This window comes from Carlito syrichta, unplaced genomic scaffold (genome assembly GCF_000164805.1).
Source record: "Carlito syrichta isolate Samal-C Ts95f unplaced genomic scaffold, Tarsius_syrichta-2.0.1 Scaffold306897, whole genome shotgun sequence".
Classification (NCBI taxonomy): domain Eukaryota; kingdom Metazoa; phylum Chordata; class Mammalia; order Primates; family Tarsiidae; genus Carlito; species Carlito syrichta.
In genome coordinates this window covers 101,193-123,643 of record NW_007250993.1, presented here as the reverse complement: position 1 = coordinate 123,643, position 22,451 = coordinate 101,193, and the positions used below count along the sequence as shown (strand labels likewise).

Here is a 22,451-nt window from a genome sequence, read left to right as displayed (position 1 = left end):
TGACCTTTTATATGGGTTCTTTTTAGAAATGTCTATTAAGATCTTTTGCCCATTTAAAAATCAGATTATTCATTTTTTGCTATTGAGTTGTTTGAGTTCCTATATATTTTGGTTATTAACTCCTTGTCGGACATATAGTTTCCAAACATTTTCTCACACCCAGCAGGTTGTCTCTTTACTGTGTTTTTTTTTTGCTGTGCAAAAAGATTTTTGGTATAATTTAAGCCTATTTGTTTATTTTTGCTTTGGCTACCTGTGATTTTGAGGTTTTGTCTGAAAACTCTTTATCCTGTCTAGTGCCATAAAGTATTTCTCCTGTGTTTTCTTCTTGTAGTTTGTTTTGGGTCTTATGTTAAAATTTTTAATTTGTTTTGAATTGCTTTTTTTAGATATGGTTAGAGATCAGGGTCCAGTTTTAATCTTCTGCATGTGGATATCTGTTTGCCTAGCACCATTTATGGGAGTGACTGTCCATTCTGTAATGTGATCTCTTGATACCTTTGTTGAAAATCAATTGGCTAAGAGTGTATGAATTTATTTCTGGTTTGTCTATTCTTTTCCATTGATCTGTGTGTCTGGTTTTATGCCAGTACTATGAGATCTGGGTATTATAGCTCTATAATATATTTGGAAGTCAAGCAGTATGATGCATCAGCTTTTTTTTCCCCCCTCAAGATTGCTTTGGCTATTTGGTGTCTTTTGTGGTTTTATACAGATTTTAGCATTGTTTTTTCTATTTTTATGAAGAATATCATTGGTATTTTGTTAGGGATTGCATTGAATCTATAGATTGCTTTTGTAGTATTGACATTTTAACAATAGTAATTTATCCAATTCATAAACTTGGGGTATCATTTCATATTTTTGTTTCCTTTCCAATTTTTTTCATCAAGGTTTTATAGTTTGCAGTGTGGAGATCTTTCACTTTGTTGGCTAAATTCATTCTTTTTTATTTTATTTATTTATTTAAAATGTTTTTATCTTAAAGATGGGTACAATTCAGGGTCTGCTTGTGAGTGAGAACATGTGATACTGAGTTATTTGTTTCTGTGATAGATCACTGAATATTATAGACTCTAAATCCATACAAGTTACTGGGAAGTTTATAGTTTTGTCCTTCTTTACATAATATTATACATATTATATATAATATTCCATTATGTATATGTACCACCTTTTAAAGATCCAGTCTACTTTTGATAGGCAGCACAGTTGGTTCCATGTTTTTGCTATTGTGAATAAACTTATTCTTAAGTATCTTATTTTTTCTTGTTATTATAAATAGGATATTTTGTTGATTTCTTTTTCAGTGTGTTCACTATTAGCATATAGAAATGCTACTGATTTTTGTATGTTGATTTTGTGTCCTGCAATTTTACTGAATTTACTAATTATTTCTGACAGTTTTTTGATGGAGTCTTTTTTTTTTTTTTTTTGAGTTGGAGTCTCACTCTGTTGCCCAGGCTGGAGTGCAGTGGCACACTCACAGCCACCACAGCCTCGACCTGCTGGGCTCAGGTGATCCTTCTGCCTCAACCTTCCAAGTAGCTGCAATTACAGGCATGCACCACCACGCCCGGCTAGTTTTTTGATGAAGTCTTTAGCGTTATCTGTTTATAAGATATCATGTCATCTGCTAGTAGGGACTGTTTGACTTCTTTCTTTCCAGTTTTGATTCCCTTTATTTCTTTCTTTTCCTAATTGCTCTGGCTAGGACATTCAGTACTATGGTGAATAGAATTGGTAAAGTGGTCATCCTTGCCTTGTTCCTGATCTTAGAGAAAAGACTTTCAGTTTTCCCCCACTCAGTACAATGTTAGCTATGTGTTTGTTATGTATGATCTTTATTGTGCTGTGGCATGTACCTTCTCTATCTGATTTGTTGATAGTTTTTATAGGAAGGGATGGCAAATTTTGTCAAATGCTTTTTCTGTATCTTTTGAAATGATCATATGGTTTTTGTTTCTCTTTCTATTAAAGTGAGGTATCACATTTATTGATATGCATATGTCAAACCATCCTTGCATCCCTGGAGTGGATCCCGGTTGATCCTGGTGAATGATCTTTTTAATGTGCTGTTGAATTTAGTTTACTAGTATTTTGTTGAGGATTTTTGGTTTTCTTTTTTGGTTGTGTTTTTGTCTGGTATTTGTTTCAGGTTAATGCTGACCTTATAGAATGAGTTTAGAAGTATTCTTTCTTTTTTAATTTTCTGGACTTGTTTGAGAAAAACTGGTGTTAGTTCTTTAAATATTTGGTAGAATTCAGCAAGTGAAACCATCAAATCCTGCACTTTTCATTGACAGGATACTTTTTAATTACTGTCTAGATTTTCTCAGTGGTTACTGATTCAGCTCTTGATAGATTGTATTTGTTCAGGAATTTATCTATTTCTTATATGCATTTGTTAGCATGTAATTGTTAATGATATTGTCTTATGATCCTGTTTATTTCGGTGCTATAATTTGTAATGTCTCCTTTTTGATCTCTGACTTTGTTTGAGTCTTTTCTTCTTTGTTAATTATTGTAACTAAAATTTTACTCATCTTTTTTTTACTTTTTTTGTTAATATCTATTGTTTTTCTAGTCTCTATTTCATTTATTTCTGCTCTCACTTTTATTATTTTCTTCCTTTTAGTTCTTGCTTTTTTTAGTTTTTTGTTTTTGCAGAGGGTGTGTGCAACACTAGGTTACTCATTGGAGAACTTTCTTCTGTTTTGATGTATTCATTTATTGCTATAATCTTCCCTCTTAGAATTGATTTTGCTGTATCTCTTAGGCTTTTATATGTTGTGTTTCCAGTTTTGTTTTTCTCAAATTATATAATTGCTCTGTTAATTTTTTCATTGACCCATTGATTTTTTTTCAGGATCATATTTTTAATTTTTCTGTGTAGTTACTGAAGTTTCTTCTGTTACTGATTCTAGTTTTGCACCATGTATTCAGAAAAGATACTTGGTATGATCTCTATCTTCTGAAATTTGTTAATGCTTGTTTTCTTGCCCAATATATAATTTATTCTGATGAATGTTTCATGTGCAATAGAGAAGAATGTTTACTCTGCAGCTATTGGATGGAATATTCTGCAAATGTCTGTTAGGTCCATTTATTCTAGAGTGCAGTTTAAATTTGATGTTTCTATATTGATTTTCTGTATGGATGATCTGTTTATTCCTTGGAGTGTAGTAAAGTCTCCTAGTTTATTGTATTTCACTCTGTCTCTCCATATATATGTAAGAATATTTGTTCTAGTGCTGGGTGCATATATATTTACATTTGTTATGTCCTTATGCTGAATAGACCCCTGTATATAATGATTTTTGTCTCTTTTTAGGTCTTTGATTTGTAGTCTGTTTTATCTTACGTAAGTACAGCTATTTCTTCTTTTGATTTCTGTTTGCATGGAATTTCTTTATCCATCCTTTTACCTTCAGTCTGCGTGTGTCCTTTCAGGTGAAGTGAATTTCTTGTAGGCAGCATAAAATTGGGTATTGTTTTTTATTCATTCAGCTACTCTATATCTTTTAATTGAAGAATTTAATACATTCATATTTAAGGCTCTTACTGATAGGTAAGGACTTGTTCTGTTACTTTGTTAATTGTTTTCTAGTTGTTCTGTAGATTCTCTTTTCCTTTCTTTTTCTCTTTTGTTTACCTTTGTGGTTTGGTGGTTTTTGTGAGGCTAAACTTTGATCCCTTTTTCTTTCTCACTTGTATATCTGCTAGAGTTTCTTTGTTTTAGGTTACCATAGGGCTAACATAAAGATTCTTCTAGTTATAATAGACTATTTTATGTTTATAACAAGTTAACTTTGTCACAGTAAAACACTCTGGACTTTTACCTTCCCCCCCACAATATGTATTTTGTTACATCAATTTAGAAACTTACATATAGGTTGTTCCTTAAGCGTTAATTGTAGTTGTGGTTATTTTTAATCGTTTTGACTTTTAAGTTTTGTATTAGAGATCTGACATATTTATATAGCACTATTATAGTACTGGAGTATTCTGAGTTTGATTATGAATATACCTCTACTAGTGAGTTTTATATTTTTATGTGTTTTCATGAATGTAATTATCGTGCTTATACTTCTAGTTGTAGTAATCTCTAAAGCATTTCATATAAGACTGGTCTACTGGTGATGAATTCCCTCAGTTTTTGCTTGTGTGAGAAGGACTATATTTTTTAACAATAATTTTGCTGTGTGCAATATCCTTAACCGGCAGTTTTTTTTTCCTCTCTGCCATTTGACTCTACCATTCCATTTTTCACTGGTGTATAAGATTTCTGCTGAAAAATCTGCTGATAATCTAATGGGAAGTCTCTTTTATGTGACTTGATAGTTTTCTCTTGCTGCTTTTAGGATTCTCTCTTTGTTTTTGACTTTTTATAGTTTGTTTTTAATGGGCATTGGAGGGTACCTGTTTGGTTTGAATTTATTTTGGGACCTTTGAGCCCATGAATCTGATGTTTCTGTGTCTCCAAAACTTACAACATTTTTAGATATTATTTTATTAAATTGTTTTCTGTGCATTTCTCCATCTCTTTCCTCTCTGGAATTCCCATAATGCAAAAACTTGTTTCTTAATGGTGTTCCATAAGTCCTTTAGGCTTTCTTTATTATTTTAAAATTCTGTTTCTTTTCCTCCTGACTGGGTGATTTCAAAAGACCTGTCTTCAAGTTTAGAAATTCTTACTTCTGCTTGATCTAGCCTGTTGTTAAAGCTCTCAATTACATTTTTCATTGTGTTAATTGAACTTTTCACCTCAAAGATTTGTTGGTTCTTTTTGGTGATATGCAGTTCTGTGGAATTTTAAATTCAAATCATGAATTGCTTTCCTGATCTTATTGAACTTTTATGTGTATTCTCATGTATCTCACTGATTTTTCTTTAAAATTATTATTTTCAATTCAAAATTTTATTGAAATAGGCAGATCTTAGAAAAATATATATCTCCAAAGCAGACTTAGGAAGAAATAGAAAATCCAGATAATTCTATACCTTTAAAAGAACTGTAATCAGTATTTAAAATCCTCCTACCACAAAAGTAGAAAGCCATCACTCAAGGAACTAATAATTTCAATCATACACAAAGTCATTCCTAGAACAGAAAAATATATAAAATATATAATTGTTTCTAACTAAGTTTATAAAGCTAGTAAAACTTTAGAAGGATAAAATGAAATGGGAGCATTACAGACCTGTCTACCTAATTAGCCTTGCAAAAAAATCTTAAGCAAATATTAACAGACCGAATTCAGCATTGTGTAAAACAACTACATTATGATTAAATTGAGTTTAATCCAGGGAAGCAAGTTTGGTTTAACATTAGAAAAAAAAAAACTCTTAATGTAACTCACTATTTTAGCAGATCAGTGGTGGAATGGCATATTAGATAATTCAGGTTCTTTAATCTGTATTCATATGTGATTGAAGAAAGTAAAAAGTGATAAATAGTGCAGATCATAATGGAGAAAGGTTATTACTCTGAAAGTTTTAGTTGAATGCTGTAGAAAGAATTGACAAAACTACATGGAAGAAAAATATTGCTTTCAAATTAGGCATAGGGAGACTAAACTAGTTAATTTTGTCAGAAGTTTAAGAAAGAAACTATAAATGTATACTCATTCACTAATCTTTTAATGAAGGATTATGACCTTTCCTTTGAGCAGGGATTCAGTGAATGGAGTGCAGCAGTGGACCTATCTCCTCTCTGCAGTTTCAGTTTGTCTCTTTATTATAGAGGAGAGGGAGCCTAAAGAACATATGGTGAAATCTCAATACAGGAGACTGTTAGGTTTTTATGATTTTGTCCTAAATTCTAGCTCAACACCCATCCAAATCACGTTACCTAAGAGGGATGCCGATACTACTGTAGTTTTTGGTGTTTGAGTAGTAGGATATGGAAGCAAGGGAATGGGGATGTGGTTGCATAAATAATTTACTGAAATAAACTATGATTTTGCTGACTATATAAGTAAGTTTTGTTTTTGTTTTTGGTGTTTGACCATGAAGAGTAGATTGCTTTTCTCTTGAGATTACTGCAATTTCCTTTATTTTATTTTAATTTAATTTTTATATAGAGACAAAGTCTTGCTACATTGCCCAGGCTGGTCTCAAACTCCTGGGCTCAAGTGATCCTCCCGCCTTGGCCTCCCAAAGTGCTGGGATCAGAGATGTGAACCTCTGCACCCTGCTGAGATGGCAAGTTCTTGTCTCAGATTTCAAAGTAGAGTTTTTCTCCTTTTTTTGGGATTTTCATACTTTTAAAGCTATTTAAATAAAGGAAAAAAAAGTAGTAATACTCCAGTAAAGGAAGATCTCATTAGATGTGTGTGTATGAAAATATACACATGTGTTGTATACATATTAGATAAGCATAGTTTATATGTTTGTATATGTATGTATATGAATAAAATCTGTGGATAAAATTACTTATTGAGGCTATTTTTTGGAAACACTTTAAAATTGTAGCTAAATTATTTCTTAATAACCTGTATCGCAACTATTTTTAAATGTTGTATCTAATTAGGCATATTATAAGATGTTTGGTGTTATGTTTAAACTGTTGCGAACTGAGGTAAATTAGTTGAAAGTTAATTGCAGCAGTATGAGCAGCCTAATTATATCTCTAATTCTTTGATCCTGGAAGGATGGACAAGGAAAGGGGAAATGTTAGTCAAAGGGTGCAAAGTTTCAGTTAGAAGGAGGAATAAGTTCCAGTGATCTATTGAACAACATGGTGAATATTGTTAACAGTCATGCATCATATATTTTAAAATTGCTGAAAGAGTGGGTTTTAAATGTTTTACTTCAATGAATGGATAAGTATGTGAGGTGATGGATAAGTTAGTTAATTTGATTTAATCATACTAAAATGTATACATGTATCATAATGTCACATTTACTCTATGCAATTTTTGTCATTTAAAAATATTTCTAAAAAAGGGAAAGTCAGTATGTTTATGTATAATGATTTTTACTCTTCTAAAAGAGATTTTTTTTTTTTTTTTAAATTTCAGATAACCTAATGAGGCCTCTTTTGAATTATGGTATTGCTTGGTGAGCATAATTTTTTTTACTTGTGTTACTTTTCAGAATAATATTGATTAAATTATACAAATTAGTTGTATTTTTGTATTGCTGTTGCAGTATGTCTATGGGCTTCCTGGTTGAAGAGACTGCACCAGTTGTTTGGAGAGGCCTTATGGTAATGTCAGCCATTGAGAAACTGTTGAGGCAGGTAAGACGATCGCATTAAATATCATTTTATCATTGACAAAGTTGTGGTTAATACATTTGCTGGTAAGAAAATTGTTAAAATTTGCAGTCAGGTTTGAGATGTTTTATAAGGGAATCCGTTGATGGGATTAATGTGTAATAAGTCATGTGATGCCTAATGAGTTATATGGTACCAAGACTAAAAGTCTCTGTTACATGATTTAATCATCCCCGTTGCTTATTACTATTAAAAATCCTAATATCTTATTTAATATTGTCTTTTTTCTTTGTTGTGCCTGCAATAAAAAGAACAAATCTGTTTCATAAGTAATCTGCCTTTTTAGAATTATGCTTAATCTAATTGTGGCCAATATTGTGGTCTGTCTGTCTGTCTGTCTGTCTATCTATCTAATCTAATCTAATCTAATCTAATCTAATCTAATCTAATCTATCTAGATATATTTTTTTTTAGCTTCAGGGGATACACATGTTTTCATTACATGGGCATATTGTGTAGTGGTGGGGATTGGGTCTCAGGTGGTCCATTCCCCAGATAGTGAACATTGTGTCCCTTAGGTAGTTTCTGAACCTTAACCCCCCTCCTTCCTAATTGGTGTCATCAGTACCTGTGATTTCCATCTTTGTGACTGTTTAGCTCCCACATATTTATGAGAACATGTGGATTTGATTTTCTGTTTCTGAGTCAGTTCACTAAGGATGATAATCTCTAACTCCTTCCATGTTGCTGCAAAGGACATGATTTCATTCTTTTTTATGATGACATGGTACTCCATAGTGTATATATACCACATTTTCATTATCCACTGATCAGTTGTTGGATATTTAGGCTGACTGAACATCTTTGCAATTGTGAATTGTGCTACGATGAATGTGTGGGTGCAGGTGTCTCTTATTATATAACAACTTCTGTTCCTTAGGGTATACCTAGTAGTGGAATTGCTGGATCAAATGGTAGATCTACTTTTAGTTCTTTGAGTAATCTACATACCACTTTCCATAGAGATTGTACTAATTTACTCCCACTAGCAGAATATGAGCATTCCTTTTAGGGTTCTCCAGATATAGGACCATATCATCAGTATACGAGATAGTTTGATTTCTTCTTTTCCAATTTGGATACACTATATTTCTTTTTCTTTGAGTTGGAGTCTCACTCTGTCGCCCAGACTGGAGTGCAGTGGCCGCTCCCGGTCACTGCAGCCTCGACCTGCTGGGCTCCGGTGATCCTTCCACCTCAGCCTTCCAAGTAGCTGGAGCTGCAGACGTGCACTACCATGCCCGGCTTATTTTTTGATTTATTGTAGAGATGAGGTTTCGCTGCCCAGGCAGGTCTCGAACCTGCAGGCTCAGGCAATCCACTCACCTCAGCCTCTCAAAGGCATGGGATTACAGGCTGAGCCACCGAGCCCAGTTTATTTCTTTTTCTTGCATGATTGCTTTGGCTAGGACTTTCAGTACTTGTTCCAGTTCTGAGGGGGAATGTGTTCAACTTTTCTCTGTTCATGATGACATTGGCTGTGGGTTTGTCATATATAGTTTTTATTATTTTGAGGAATTTTCTCTCTATGCCTATTTTGTTGAGGCTTTTTATGAGGGATGCTGGATTTTATCATGCTTTTTCTGTGTCTATTTAAATGATCATATGATTTTTGTTTTTAATTTCGCTTGTGTAGTTGATCACATTTATTGACTTGCTTATGTTGAACCTACCCTTACATCCCTGGGATAAGACTTACTTGGTTGTGGGTTTTTTTTTTCAATGTACTGTTGAATTTCGGTTTGCTAATAATTTGTTGAGGATTTTTGTGTCTATGTTCTTAAGGGATATTGGTTTGTAGTTTTCCTTTTTTGTTGTTTTTTTCCTGGTTTTGGTATCAGAGGGATACTAGTCTCACAGAATGAGTTAGGGAGGATTCCTTCCTCTTCAATCTTGTGGAATAGCTTCAGTAAAATTAATACCAGTTCTTTGAAGGTTTGGTAGAATTCAGCTGTGACTACATCAGGTCTTGGACTTTTTTTTGTTGGGAGACTTTTTATAGCTGTTTCAATCTCATTACTCATTATTGGTTTGTTCAGGGTTTGTATTTCTTTCTGATTCAATATTGGGGGGTTGTACATTTTCAAGAATTTATCCATTTCCTCTTGATTGTGTAGTTTGTTTGCATAGAAGTGGTCTTAATAGTCTTGAATGATCTTTTGAATTTCCATCTTATAAATTGTAATGTTTCCTTTTTCATTTCTGATTGAGCTAATTTAAGTCTTCTCTCTTCATTTCTTAATTAATCTAGCTAGTGGTCTATCAATTTTGTTTATTTTTTCCAATAACCAACTCTTTGTTTCATTGATCTTTTGTTTTTTAAATTTAAATTTCATTTAGTTGTGCTCTGATTGCTCAAAATGCTAGCTTTGGGTTTGGTTTGTTTTGGTTTTTCTAATTCCTTGAGGTATGATGTCAGGTTATCAATATGTGATCTTTCAGTCTTTATAATGTAGGGTTTAAGTTGTATAAATTTTCCTTTGAGCACAGCTTTGGTTGTGTCCCAGAGGTTTTGATAACTTATTTCATTGTTGTTATTTGTTTCAAGGAATTTTAAATTTCCATCTTGATTTCATTGTTGACCCAAGGATCATTCAAGAGCAAATTGTTGAACTTCTATGTCTTTGTTTGGTTTTGTGAGTTCTTCTTGGAATTAATTTCTAGTTTTATTCCACTGTGGTCTGAGATGGTGCTTGATATGATTTCTATTAAAATTGAGACTTGATTTGTGGCCTATCATGTGGTCTGTCTTGGAGAATGTTCAATGTACTGATGAGAAAAATGTATATTCTGTAGTTTGTAGGTGCCTGTTAGTTTCATTTTCTCTAGAATCCTGTTTAACATTGGAATGTTTCTTTGTTGACTTTCTTCCTTGATGATCTGTCTATTGCTGTTAGTGGAATGTTGAAGTCTCCCACTATTATTGTGTTGTTACTGTCTGTCTCTTTTTATAGGTCTAGTAGAATTTGTTTTATAGAGCTGGGGGCTCTGGTGTTAGGCTCATATATATTTAAGATTGTTATGCTGTTATGCCTTCTCATTGCATTGATCCCTATGTCATTATATTATAGCCATGTCTGTCTTTTTTTTTTTTTTTTCTGTTGTTAATTTAAAATCTGTATTATCTGATATTAGAATGGCTACTCCTGCTTGTTTTTGATTTACATTTTCATGGAATATTTTTCCCCACCCCTTTACCTTGAGTCTATAGGAATATTTATGAATTTAGTGGGTCTCTTGAAGGCAGCAGATATTTGGGTTGTGTTTTCTTATACATTCTGCCAGTCTATATATTTTTAGTGGGTATTGAGACCATTTACGTTGAGAGTTAATACTGATATGGAAGGTACTATTCTACTCATCATACTGGTTGTTATCTGGTTCTTTTAAAAATTTATTTTCTCTATTGCACTGGTGTTCCATAAAACCTGTGGACTTTAATATTTGCAGTATTGGTGTATTTTGACCCTTTGTTTCAGTCTTTAGGACTCCTTTGAACATTTCTTATAGAGTCAGTACAGTGGTGACAAATTCCCTCTGTGTTTGCTCATCTGCAAAGGACTTTATTTCTCCTTCATTTGTGAAACATAGTTTTGCAGGATAAAGAATCCTGTTGTTTTTTTTTTCTCTTTTAATTTTTATTTTGAAATTGTGGGGTACAATTCAGGGTTAGGTATACAAATGTTCATTGTGCAAGTACCCTTATTGATAAGGTTTGCCCCCACTTGCCCAGGTGGATATTGATTACCGTCAATCCCAGCTATCCCCTACCACTCCTCTCCCCACAGTTTCTGACTACTTTCAATCCCTTTCCTATAGTAATATGGTAGTTGTTCAAGGTCCACTTATAAATGAGAACATGTGATACTCATCTCTTTGTTTCTGTGAGAGATCACTCAGTATTATAAGCTCTGATTCCATCCACGTTGCTGCAAAGTTTATGATTTTGTTCTTCTTTATGGCTGTATAATATTCCATTGTGTATGTATATCACATTTATTTTATCCAGTCCTCTTTTGATGGGCAGCATGGTTGGTTCCATGTTCTTACAATTGGGAACAATGCTGCGATAAACATATGTGCAAGTATCTTTTTTATAGAGTGACCTGAGTTCTTCCAGGTATATTCCCAGTAGGGGGATTGCAGGCTTATATGGAAGGTCAATTTTTAGGAGTTTTAGGAATCACCACACTGATTTCCACAGAAGCTGTACTAGTTTACATTCCCACCAACAGTGTAGAAGTGTTCCCTTTTCGCCACATCTTCTCTAGCATGTTATTTTTTGAGTTATTGATGATGGCCATTCTGACTGGAGTTAGGTGGTATCTTAGTGTAGTTTTAGTTTGCATCTCTTTGATGATTAGTGAGGCTGAACCTTTTTTCATGTGTCTGTTGGTCGCTTGTATGTCTTCTTTTGAGAAGTGTCTATTCATATCTTTTGCCCACTTTGTAATGGGGCTGTTTGTTTTTTTCTTTTCAGCACGTTTGAGTTCCTCGTAGATCCTTGATGTTAGGCCTTTGTCAGACATGGAGTTGGCAAATATTTTTTCCCAGTCTATGAGCTGTCTCCCTGCTCTCTTGATGGTTTCTTTGGCTTTGCAGAAGCTTGTCAGTTTAATGAGGTCCCACTTGTCTATCTTATCTCTTATGGTGTGGACACTTCAGGTTTTGATCAGGAATCGGTTGCCAGTTCCAACTTCCATAAGAGTGTCTCCTGCATTTTCTAAGGTTCCTACACTTTGAGGTTTTACATTTAGGTTTTACATAAGGTTCTTACACTGTGATCCATTTAGAGTTAATTTTTGTGTATGGGGATAGGGAGGGACCCTGTTTGAATCTTCTGCATGTGGTCAGCCAGTTTTCCCAGCACCATTTACTGAATAGGTTCTCCTCAACCCAGTAGTGGGTGGCGGAGGCTTTGTTGAAGAGGAGTTGGTTGAGAAATTGAGGTTTTGCTTCTGGTATCTCAATTTTTTTCCATTGGTCTATATGCCTGTTCTTATACCAATACCAGGCTGTTTTGATTATTGTGGCTTTATAGTATAGTTTAAAGTCTGGGAGTTTGATACCTCCTGCTTTTTTTTTTTTTTTTGCTGAGGATTGTTTTGGCTATTCTTGGTTGTTTATGTTTCCAAATGAATTCCTGTATTGTTTTTTCTAGGTCTGAGAAGAATGTTGCTGGTAATTTGATGGGTATTGCATTAAATCTGTAGATTGCCTTAGGTAAAATGGACATCTTAACAATGTTGGTTCTTTCAATCTATGAGCATGCAATATTTTTCCATTTGTTTGTGTCATCTTTGATTTCTTTGAGCAGTGTTTTGTAGATTTCATTGTAAGGGTCTTTTATGTCTCTGGTTAGGAAGATGCCAAGGTATTTCATTTTTTTTGTGGCTATTGTAAATGGAATTGTGTTTTTTATCTGGGTTTCTGTTTCTTTATTATTGGTATATAGAAATGCGATTGTCTTTTGTACATTTACTTTGTACCCTGAGATGTTGCCAAAGTCCTTTTCAGTGCCAGGAGGTTTTTGGCAGATTCTCTTGGGTTTTCAAGGTATACAATCATGTCATCTGCAAAGAGAGATAACTTGACTTCCTCTTTTCCTATCTGGATACCCCTGATCACCTTCTCTTTTCTGATTTCTCTAGCCAGGACTTCCAAAACTATGTTGAACAGGAGGGCGAGAGTGGACATCCTTGTCTTGTTCCAGTTTTCAGTGGAAATAGTTCCAATTTCTATCTGTTTAGGAGTATGCTGGCTGTGGATTTCTTGTAGATGACTTTTACTATTTTGAGGAATGTTCCACATATGCCTAGATGTTCGAGGGTTTTTAATCAAGAAGGTGCTGGATTTTATCAAAAGCTTTTTCTGCATCTAATGATATAATCATGTGGTTTTGTTTTTACATCTGTTGATATATTTAATTATGTTTATGGTCTTACGAATGTTGAACCTGCTTTGCATCCTGGGGATGAAGCCTACTTGGTCGTGATGGATGATTTTTGAGATATGTTGTTGAATCCGGTTTGCTGAGATCTTGTTGAGAATTTTAGCATCTATGTTCATCAAAGATATTGGCCTGTAGTTCTCTTTCTTTGTTGGGTCTGTACATGGCTTGGGTATCAATGTGATGTTAGCTTCATAAGATGATTTGGGGAGAGTGCCATCTTTCTCAATCGCCTGGGATACTTTCAATAGGATTGGTATAAGTTCCTCCTTGTATGTTTTGTAAAGCTGAGGTGTTGTATACAATGTGGTTGGCTATACTGTTGACCTTTGACCAGGAGGTGGCACTTGTGGGAGCTAGTTATGATGGTGGCTGTAGGATTTCTCTTTGGTGAGTATTGCTCCAAAGAAGTGCCCAGCCAGCCAAGGCCCAGGGCAGGTCTCTGGGGATTTTCTAAATTTTCTGTCTGTTTTGTGCCTTCTGGGGTAGTGCAGGGGAAAGGAGATAAAGCACCCCGCAAGTGTGCAGTCTTAACTGCCCCAGTGGGGATTAAGAGGGCGTCCCAGTCCACTGGGGTAATGCTAATGTGCAGACCAGCCCCAGAAGAGTTCACAAGGGGAGTGAGAGGTTGCTATGGTAATACATCCCATCGCTTCTCTGATGGCCTCTGGGAATCTTAGTGTCAAAGTGCAGCCAACCTCAGGGCCTCAGGGTTTCTTTTTTTTTCTTTTTTTTTGAGTTGGAGTCTCACTCTGTCGCCTAGACTGGAGTGCAGTGGCCGCTCCCGGCCACCACAGCCTCAACCTGCTGGGCTCCAGTGATCCTTCCGCCTTAGCCTTCCAGGTAGCTGGAACTACAGGCATGCGCTACCACACCCGACTCATTTTTTGATTTATTGTAGAGATGAGGTCTCGCCAAGTTGCCCAGGTGGGTTTCGAACCCGTGGGTTCAGGCAATCCACTCACCTTGGCCTCCCAAAGCATGAGATTACAGGCTGAGCCACTCAGCCCGGCCGATCTCAGGGTTTCTAAGGCAACCCACCTAGTCAGGAACTGTCTGTAGTTGTGTTTTGCCCTTGGGGTCTGCTCCCTCCCAAACTTGCTGGAAAGTAGCTGTTTTACTCTGTAAGGGTTGAGTTCTTGAGAAACGGTGGCTGACGCTGCTCAAGGCTTCTTTTCTGACCACTCCATGGCAGAGCATGGCTGTGGGAAAGGCGGTTTCCTATAAGGAACTGGGATCCCACAAGTCTCAGGGAGCCTTCCACGTTTGCGGCAGGAGCATAGAACTCTCATATTCCTGTCACTCACCTGCCCCACTGTGTCCAGAGGCTATGGTGGACTGGTGGTGTTGACAAGAGTTCACTCACTGAGGCCAATATTATTTTAAGGGCGGTGTAGTAATTCTTTAGATGTAGAAAGAATTCATATTAATTATAGTAATTGTTTACTAGGTTGCTTCAGAAAAAAATGAAATTTTGTTTTACTCTGAGTATATATGGTTATATATTTGCATATATAATATCTGTCTAATGAACTTTAATTCTTAATAAAAGAAGGGAAAATTTGATTAGGTAACTAAAGAGTATCAGTTGGGTTATGTTTTTTATAGTTCATTTGGAATAAATTTTATTTTTTTCTCAGTTGATGTGAGTTTATAATTGTTTTCTAGGTAAACAGCTGGAAGCAACCCCTTTGGGTCCCCTCACACTGTTGGAGCTTCTGTGTCCTCTCCATAAATTCTGCTTTAAAAAAAAAAGCAGGCTGGGCGTGGTGGCTCAAGTCTGTAATCCCAGCACTTTGGGAGGCCTAGGTGAGAGGATTGCCTGAACCCATGGATTTGAGACCCACCTGGGCAACTTGGAGAGACCTCATCTCTACAATAAGTAAAAAAAAATTAGCCAGGCTTGGTAGCACACACTTGTAGTTCTGGCTACTTTGAAGGCTGAGGTGGAAGGATTGCCTGAGCCCAGCAGGTCGATGCTGGGGTGACTGTGAATGTGCCATTGCATTCCTGCCTGGGTGATGGAGTGAGACTCCAACTCAAAAAAAAAAAAAAAAAAAAAAGTAATTTGCATTTACTTCATCAGCTTACAAGAACTACCCCTTATTTATTCAGATTCTACTTTGGGTCAGATATTATGCTATAGGATGAAAATTCTAATAGTAGATTTCCTGTGTTCATTTTCAGATGCACTCACAAATAGATGAAATGTATCTTGGTCTCTGAAACTATTCTTAGTTCACCATAAGATCTTGTCTTTCTACCACTTCTGGTGTTAGAATTTTGATATATATACTTTGATTTTTAGTCCCAGACTCCTTTTATTCTCCTTGTCATTTAAGTCTCTTGACTTTATTTTCTCCTTTTTACCCTCAGAACCTGTAGTTGGTTATTTCAGCTATACTCCCCAAACACCTTATCCCATCAGTTCCTTTGTGGCCTTGACTTTGTTTTTCAGGATTAACCTGGCCTCTCTTTTCTTTACTACTAAATATTTCCATGACCATATCACCCTGAATGTGCCTGATCTTGTCTACTACTAAATACTGTCAGAGAATATAGAATAATTTTGTTAATTGCATTACACATATTTTTATTCCTGTATTTAGCTACTTTCTCAACTCTTCAGTCATCTGGTCTTATGTTCTCAAAATTTTTCAAATTCTCAGGTTGAAAATTATTCAGCAAGGCTGGGTATGGAGGCTTATGCCTGTAATCTTAGCACTTTGGAAAACTGAAGGAGGAGGATCATTTGAGCCCAAGAGTTGGAAACAAGTCTGGACAATAATGTGAGACCTCATTTCTACCAAAAAAAAAAAAAAAAATTTAGCCAGGTGTGGTGATGTGCGCCTGTAGTCTCAGCTAATCAGGTGGTTGAGGTGGGAGGATTGCTTGAGTCCAGGAGACCGAGGCTACACAATGAGCTACGATGCATGTACTCCTGTACTCTGGTTTGGGTGACAGAGCAAGAACCTGTCTCTTGAAAAAAAAAAAAAAAATTCAGAGAATTTGGTTGCCTAGCAGAGGCCCAACTAGAGATTTGGCAAACATGAAGTCTCTAACATATAAATTATATAAAAGTCACAGTTTATTCTGATAAACTCTGAAGATGCATTTTCAGCAAACATACTACAAAATATCAAAATGAAATGTAGCTGAGAAAATGGAGACATATTTTATCAGGCTGCTTTGAGTTTACTTAGAGTAACAAATGGACTACATAGCTACCTTACAGTCTTTGGTGAAGTCACTTTTATCTGCTAATTTTTTTTTTCTGAGTTAGTGTCTACTTCTGCTGCCCAAGCTGGAGTGCAGTGGCATAATGGCTCACCATAATTTCAACCTCCTGGGCTCTGGTGATCCTTTTACTTCAGCCTCCTGAGTAGCTGGGACTACAGGTGTGCACCTCTACCTGTAGCTAGAAAAAAACTTTTTTTTGTAGAAACGAGGTCTTGCTATGTTGCCTAGGCTGGTCTTGTACTCCTGGGCTCAAGTGATCCTCCCACCTCAACCTCCCAAAGTGCTGGAAGTATAGATGTGAGCCACTGTGTCTGGCCCATCTGCTCATTTTACTGGGAGTTGAAAAGCTGGTATTTTAGGACTACACTGTGAATAGTGTTAATCATCTGAGCTGCTAGTTAAGAAGTGTTTTTGCTTTTGCTTTGTTTTAGAAACCAGATCATTATATGGTAAGTTTAACATCCTTTGTGAAAATTTAGCAGCTGGATAGTTCTGTACAGCAGTGGATTGTAGGGGTTATCTTTTAACTCTTCTGATCTTTCAAAAATCTTTAACACAGCGTGTTCAGAATTATGTGCTTATAAGCGTAGCCAAGTTAAGTTATCACAAAGTAAAAACACCTATATAATTATCATTCAGGACAAAGATAAATAGAAAAATACCAGTGTTCCAGAAGGTCCTCTCATGTCCCTTTCTAGTAACTATTTTTGGGGAGAAGGTAAATACTGTGGTCAGTCTGCCACCTTGAACCACAAGTCTGGTTTAAAAAATTTTTTTTCTGTTCCTTTCATTATTTTATTGACCTAGTATTATGCATATCATTGGATGCATAGATTTTAAGCATATAGTTAAATGATTTTTGATATGTATATACCTATCTAACCACACCCAAATCAAGATATAAAACCACACCTAAATCAAGATTTCCATCTCCCTAGAGAATTATTTGGGCTCTCTTCTATTCAATCTCACACCCATAGGCAATCATTATTGTGATTACTGTCACCATAAATGAGTTTTACATTTTCTTAAACTTCACATTAATTAAACCATATAGACTTTAATCTTTTGCATCTGGTTTCTGTTAGCCTAAGGTTTTTGAGATTCATCTTTGTTGTTGCATGTATCAGTAGTTGGGAGCTCTTTATTGCTAAGTAGTACTTCATTGTATGAATATAATGAAATATTGTTTATTTTTTCTTGTATTTATGGACATTTAGTTGTCTCTAGTTTTTGGCTGTTGTGAATAATACTGCCATAAATATTTTAAGAGATCCAGTTGTGTCACATCTTTGTTGACATGTGGTGTTGTTGGTCTCTTTTCTTTTAACTATTCTGGTAAGTATAAAATGGTATCTTGTTATGGTTTTAATTTACATTTCCCTGATGATCAATGATGCTGAGCCCCTTTTCATATGAGTATTAGACTTTTCTGTATTTTCTTTTGTAATGTGTCTGTTTAGGTCTTTACTCACTTTTTAATTGGTTTATTTTCCTTTTTATAATTGAGTTATAGTCGTTTTTATGTATTCTGGCCATGAATCTATTATTAGATATATGTATTGGGAGTATTTATCCCATTCTGTAGATTGCCTTTTTGTGCTGAAATTGAAAGTTTGAAATTTTATTAAATTCCAAGTTATTACTTTTTAAAAATTCTTAGTGCTTTTTGTATCCTCCTTAAAAAATCTTTGTCTGTCTACTCCAAGGTTGTAACATAGTCTCCTGTATTCATATCTCAATGCCTTATAATTCTGGCTTGTGCATCTTGAATTAATTTTTATGTGTGAAATAAGGATCAAAGTTTATGATTTTTCATAGTTATTCAGTTCTTTTAGCTTTGTTTGGAAGACTTCCCTTTCCCCATTAAATTGACTTAATATATTTGACAAAAATCAATTAACCATATGTGTATGGTCTATTCTAGATACTCAGTTGTGTCCCATTGATCTATTTGTTTAATCTTTATGGTAAAATCATACTGTATTGATTACAGTAACCTTATAGAAGACTTAAAACCAGGAAATGGGAATCTTCCAACTTTGTTTTTTCAGGATTGTTTTGGTTACTCTTGGATATGTTACTTTTCTATACATTTTAAGTTCAGCTGTCAATTTGTGCAGAAAAGCATGTTGATATTTTTAGTAGGATGATATTCAAAGTAAAGAACAATTTTGGATGAATTGAGGTCCTAACAATGTTGAATTTTCTAAGCCATGACCTTGGTATGTTTCTACATTTCTTTAGATTTTCTTTAATTTCTTGGAATAATGTTTTACAGTTTTTAAGTATATAACTATTGTGTATCTTTTGTTAGATATACCTTTATGTATTTTATGTTCTTTGATGATGTCATAAATGGAAATGTTTTTTGCATTTAGTTTCAAATTGCTTCTAGCATACTAATGCAAAAGTCTTTAACAAGATACTTGTATTAACAAATTTGTTTTTCTTGTAATGTCTTTTCAAGTGTTGTATGAGAGCTAGCCTGGCCTCAAAAAATGAATTGGGAAGTAATACGTCCTTCTTCTTCTATTTTGAAAGAGTTTGTGTAAAATTATTAGCTTTTTAAAAACATTAAAAAAATTGTTTTAAAATTTTTTGAATTATTGATAATGGCCATTCTGACTGGAGTTAGGTGGTATCTCGTGTAGTTTTAATTTGCATCTCAGTGTAGTTTTAATTTGCATCTTCTTTTGAAAAGTGTCTGTTCATATCTTTTGCCCACTTTGTAATGGGGTTGTTGGTTTTTTTCTTTTCAGCACGTTTGAGTTTCTTGTAGATCCTAGATGTTAGGCCTTTGTCAGAAATGGAGTTGGCAAATACTTTTTCCCAGTCTGTGGGCTGTCTCCCTGCTCTCTTGATGGTTTCTTTGGCTTTGTAGAAGCTTGTCAGTTTAATGAGGTCCCATTTGTCTATCTTATCTCTTATGGTCCACGTATTTCGGTTTTTGCTTAGGAATTGGATGCCAGTTCCAACTTCCATAAGGATGTGTCCTGCATTTTCTAAAGTTCTTATGGTTTGAGGTTTTACATTTAGGTCTCTGATCCATTTAGAGTTAACTTTTGTGTATGGGGATAGATAGGTGTCCTGTTTGAATCTTCTGCATGTGGTCAGCCAGTTCTCCCTGCACCATTTACTGAATAGGTTCTCCTCTTTCCAGTGGTTGGTGGTGGAGGCTTTGTCGAAGATGAGTTGGTTGAGGAATTGAAGCTTTGCATCCAGAATCTCTATCCTGTTCCATTGGTCTACATGCCTGTTCTTATACCAATACCAGACTGTTTTGATTATTGTAGCCTTATAATGAAGTTTAAAGTCTAGAAAAGTGTGATACCTCCTGTTTTGTTTCTTTAGCTGAGGATTGCTTTGACTGTTCGTGGTTGTTGATGTTTCCATATGAATTTTTGTGTTGTTTCCAGGTCTGAGAAGAATGATATTGGTAATTTAATGGGTATTGCATTGAATCTGTAGATTGCCTTTGGTAGGATGGACATCTTAACAACATTGATTCTTCCAGTCCTTGAGCATTTGTTTATATCTTCTTTGATTTTTTTGAGCTGTTTTTTGTAGTTTTTGTTGTAATGATCTTTTGCTTCTCTGGTTAGGAGGTTGTCAAGGTATTTAATGTTTTTGTGGCTATCGTGAACGGGATTGTACTTTTTATTTGGTTCTCTGCCTGTTTGTTGTTTGTGTATAAAAATGCAACTATCTTTTGCATGTTAATTTTGTGCACCCTGAGACTTTGCCAAAGTCCTTTATCAGTGCAAGGATGTTTTTGACAGATTCTCTTGGATTTTCAAGGTATAGGATCATATCGTCAGCAGAGAGGGATAACGTCCTCTTCTCCTATTTGGTTACCCCTGATTTCCTTCTCTTGTCTCACTGCTCTGGCTAGGACTTCCAACACTATGTTGAACAGGAGGAGTGAGAGTGGGCAGCCTTGTCTTGTTCCAGTTTTCTGGGGAAATGCTTCCAATATCTGTCCATTTGCAATATGCTGGCTTGTGGGTGTAACATAGATGGCTCTTACTATTTTGTGTTATGTTAAAAAAAAAAAGAGAAAGAATTACAGACATAAACACCTAATACATTTCATTGAGAAAATAACTAATAGTTTTTAATTTTTCTGTTATTTGTTAAGATTCTTGAGTAGTTTTTTTTGTTTTCTCCTAAATTGTGTTCAATACATATAATTTTTTTAACTCAAATGAAGAAATCTTTTTTTAGAATCTTTGTGTTTTAAAATGTAGGATATTAAAGAAAATAATTTGTCTAATAACAAATAGAAAAAGAGCTACAGAAATGAAACTTCAAAGGCTAGTCTGATGTCAGCACCTGCTGTGGTCATAGCGTAAACCCTGGAGACCAGAGATTTTGGCAGTAGTTTCAGTGCTTTTAGTTCAATCTTCAGTATCCCCAAATGTGAAGCAGATGCCAGTTTTTCTTCTCTAGGGTTCTGATAATGGCATATAATGAGTTGGTTGTTTCCTAGCAACTAAAGAAGCAGTTTCACTTTAGCTGATCCTGCAATAGAAATGAGACATTTTCCCTTGATAGTTGGTATTAGTGATTTCTCTGACAATGGAATTTCACTTTTGAATAAGGAATGTTCTCAGTCTTTGGTTTCCTAAGAATTTTGCTTTTGAGTTGGGCTAAGCTCTGTTTAATCCTGTGTAAAATGAAAAAAAAATTTTTTTTAACCCCTAAGTACCTCTTAAGGGAAGACCCAAAGGAGTTTGATACATAGTTTCTCAAAAGGCAAGTGATCATGCAAAAAGCTTATATAATAGGTACATTTCCCAGTGTTTAACAAGGATAATTAACAACCATTTTTTTTTGGTATTTGATGAATGTGGCAACAGAAGTTTATTAGGTAATGTCCAATATGTTGTAGGATTAAATATGTGTAAAATTTTATTACCAGTACCATTTCAATATGTCAATATAGCAAAAATATATATTCTAATTTATATAGCCCATTTGACTTCAAACACCATTCTCTACCAAAAATTATTATTATACCCAAAGAACTTAAATAGGCTTGATAGGCTTTATATTATACCCAAAGAACTTAAATAGGCTTTACTTTAAGATGAATTGTTAAACAATCCAGTGTTTAACTTTAAATATTAGTAGTTGTAAAGCATCTGTACTTAACTGATTTGTATCAAAATCCTTTGTATTTGATGATAGTAATGGATCTGGAGATACTCTGATTCTTTTTTTTTTTTTTCATTAATCAGTATTTTTTATTATGGTTTTGTGGGGTACAGTTAAGGGTTAGGTGTACAATGACGTTTCATTCAGGCACCCTGTAGATAAGAAGTGTTTTCCCATCCCCCGACAGATATTTGCTACTGTTAATCCCATCCCCCTCCCCCCCATAGTTTCCCAGTACCATCCGTCATTTTCTCATAGTATTGCATTGGATGTTCAAGGTCCATTATATGAGTGAGAACATGTGATATTCGGATTTTTGTTTTTGTGAGAGGTTACTCAGTATTATAGACTCTAGTTCCATCCAGGTTGCAGCGAAATTCATGATTTTGTTCTTTTTTATGGCTGCGTAGTATTCCATCGTGTATATGTACCACATTTTTTTAATCCAGTCCTCTTTTGATGGGCAGCATGGTTGTTTCCAGGTTCTTGCTATTGTGAACAATGCTGCGATAAACATACGTGTGCAGGTATCTTTTTTATAGAGTGATTTGTGTTCTTCAGGGTATATTCCCAGTAGGGGGATTGCAGGGTCATATGGAAGGTCAATTTTAGAGCTTTTAGGAATCGCCACACTGCTTTCCACAGAGGTTGCACTAGTTTACACTCCCACCAACAGTGTAGAAGTGTTCCCTTTTCACACACCCTCTCCAGCAGCTGTTATTTTTTGAGTTGTTGATAATTGCCATTCTGACTGGAGTTAGGTGGTATCTCAGTGTGGTTTTGATTTGCATCTCCCTGATGATTAGTGGATACTCTGAT

At 35.1% G+C, this 22,451-nt stretch overlaps 1 protein-coding gene across 1 annotated transcript in view; it reads left to right on the top strand.

The window, feature by feature from the left end:
* The window catches only part of LOC103265880 (iron-sulfur protein NUBPL), a gene marked incomplete at its 3' end in the record, with an annotated part of 222,823 nt that overhangs the window by 121,109 nt on the left and 79,263 nt on the right, over positions 1 to 22,451 (top strand). The window contains exons 5-6 of the mRNA XM_008063525.2: positions 7,026 to 7,065; positions 7,156 to 7,246. Coding sequence (XP_008061716.1) covers positions 7,026 to 7,065; positions 7,156 to 7,246 — 131 coding nt within the window. The remainder of the gene's footprint in view (positions 1 to 7,025; positions 7,066 to 7,155; positions 7,247 to 22,451) is intronic.